Source organism: Orycteropus afer, unplaced genomic scaffold (assembly GCF_000298275.1).
Source record: "Orycteropus afer afer isolate SDZICR_OR568_19922 unplaced genomic scaffold, OryAfe1.0 scaffold00378, whole genome shotgun sequence".
NCBI classification, from domain to species: domain Eukaryota; kingdom Metazoa; phylum Chordata; class Mammalia; order Tubulidentata; family Orycteropodidae; genus Orycteropus; species Orycteropus afer.
Genome location: NW_006921965.1, coordinates 81,628 through 82,550, shown reverse-complemented (window position 1 = coordinate 82,550; position 923 = coordinate 81,628). Strand labels below are relative to the sequence as shown.

At 41.2% G+C, this 923-nt stretch overlaps 1 protein-coding gene across 1 annotated transcript in view; it reads left to right on the top strand.

Moving 5' to 3' along the window:
• PRLR (prolactin receptor) overlaps positions 1–923 on the top strand; it is a 28,899-nt gene that overhangs the window by 4,788 nt on the left and 23,188 nt on the right. Inside the window, exon 3 of the mRNA XM_007953236.1 lies at positions 488–686. Within this exon, the coding sequence (XP_007951427.1) occupies positions 488–686 (199 nt within the window). The remainder of the gene's footprint in view (positions 1–487; positions 687–923) is intronic.

Genomic DNA, 923 nt, shown 5'->3' with positions numbered 1-923 from the left:
CAATGAAATGTGATTCAATGCATATGTGCAGTAAATGCCACATTATACATTACTGCCCCCTTTCCACCCCCTGCGGTGTGTGTGCACAGGTGCAAGACACACTTTAGGAGATGATTTGGTAGTAGTGCCCTGGATATGGCACTGCCCTGACCCTTGAAAGCTCACTTGTTTATTGTCAGGGAGCATGTGTCATAAAGCCCATAAAAACTTCTAGAAGGGAAGGACTGGTGAGCATCAGAGTAGTCAAGTCCCTAACATAACTCTCTCACCCCCAGAGCCGCCTTGCTTCTTTTTCTAGCTTACTTGTTCACCATTCTCTTCTATCCCTCCATCTCTTACTCCCAACTGGAAGAAGCAGTGAACAGAAGGTTGGGGAGCCCTACTTCAGCTCTGTTCTTTTGCATTCAAAATACTGGATCCCCAAAAGCCAGTGATAGTGGTCTTTGTATTACTTTCTTATTCACTCTTAATATATAACTCATTGCAGAGAGAAGATCACCCATGAATGTCCTGATTACAAAACTGGTGGCCCCAACTCCTGTTACTTTAACAAGAAGTACACCTCCATGTGGAAATTGTATGTCATCACAATAAATGCCACTAACCAGATGGGAAGCAGTTCCTCAGATCCATGTGTCGTGGATGTGGGTTACATCGGTAAGAGGAAAGGAGTGGATAAGGAATTTGTGACTCCATTATTTGTTTACCAATAGTCAAACTCAGTTTAATTTTTGCCTTTTGGATGGATTCTTAAAAGAAAGATGAAAACATTACAATATTCACAATGTCAACTTAGTATTTTAAGACAATTTTCATGAGTTTATTGTTCATGTCAATAAGATTGGTCCTTAAGATCCTTGTCTTCCTGTGAATCCCCTTGACCCTTGTCCCAATTCTTTTCCACCCAACAAGAATGTTCACTT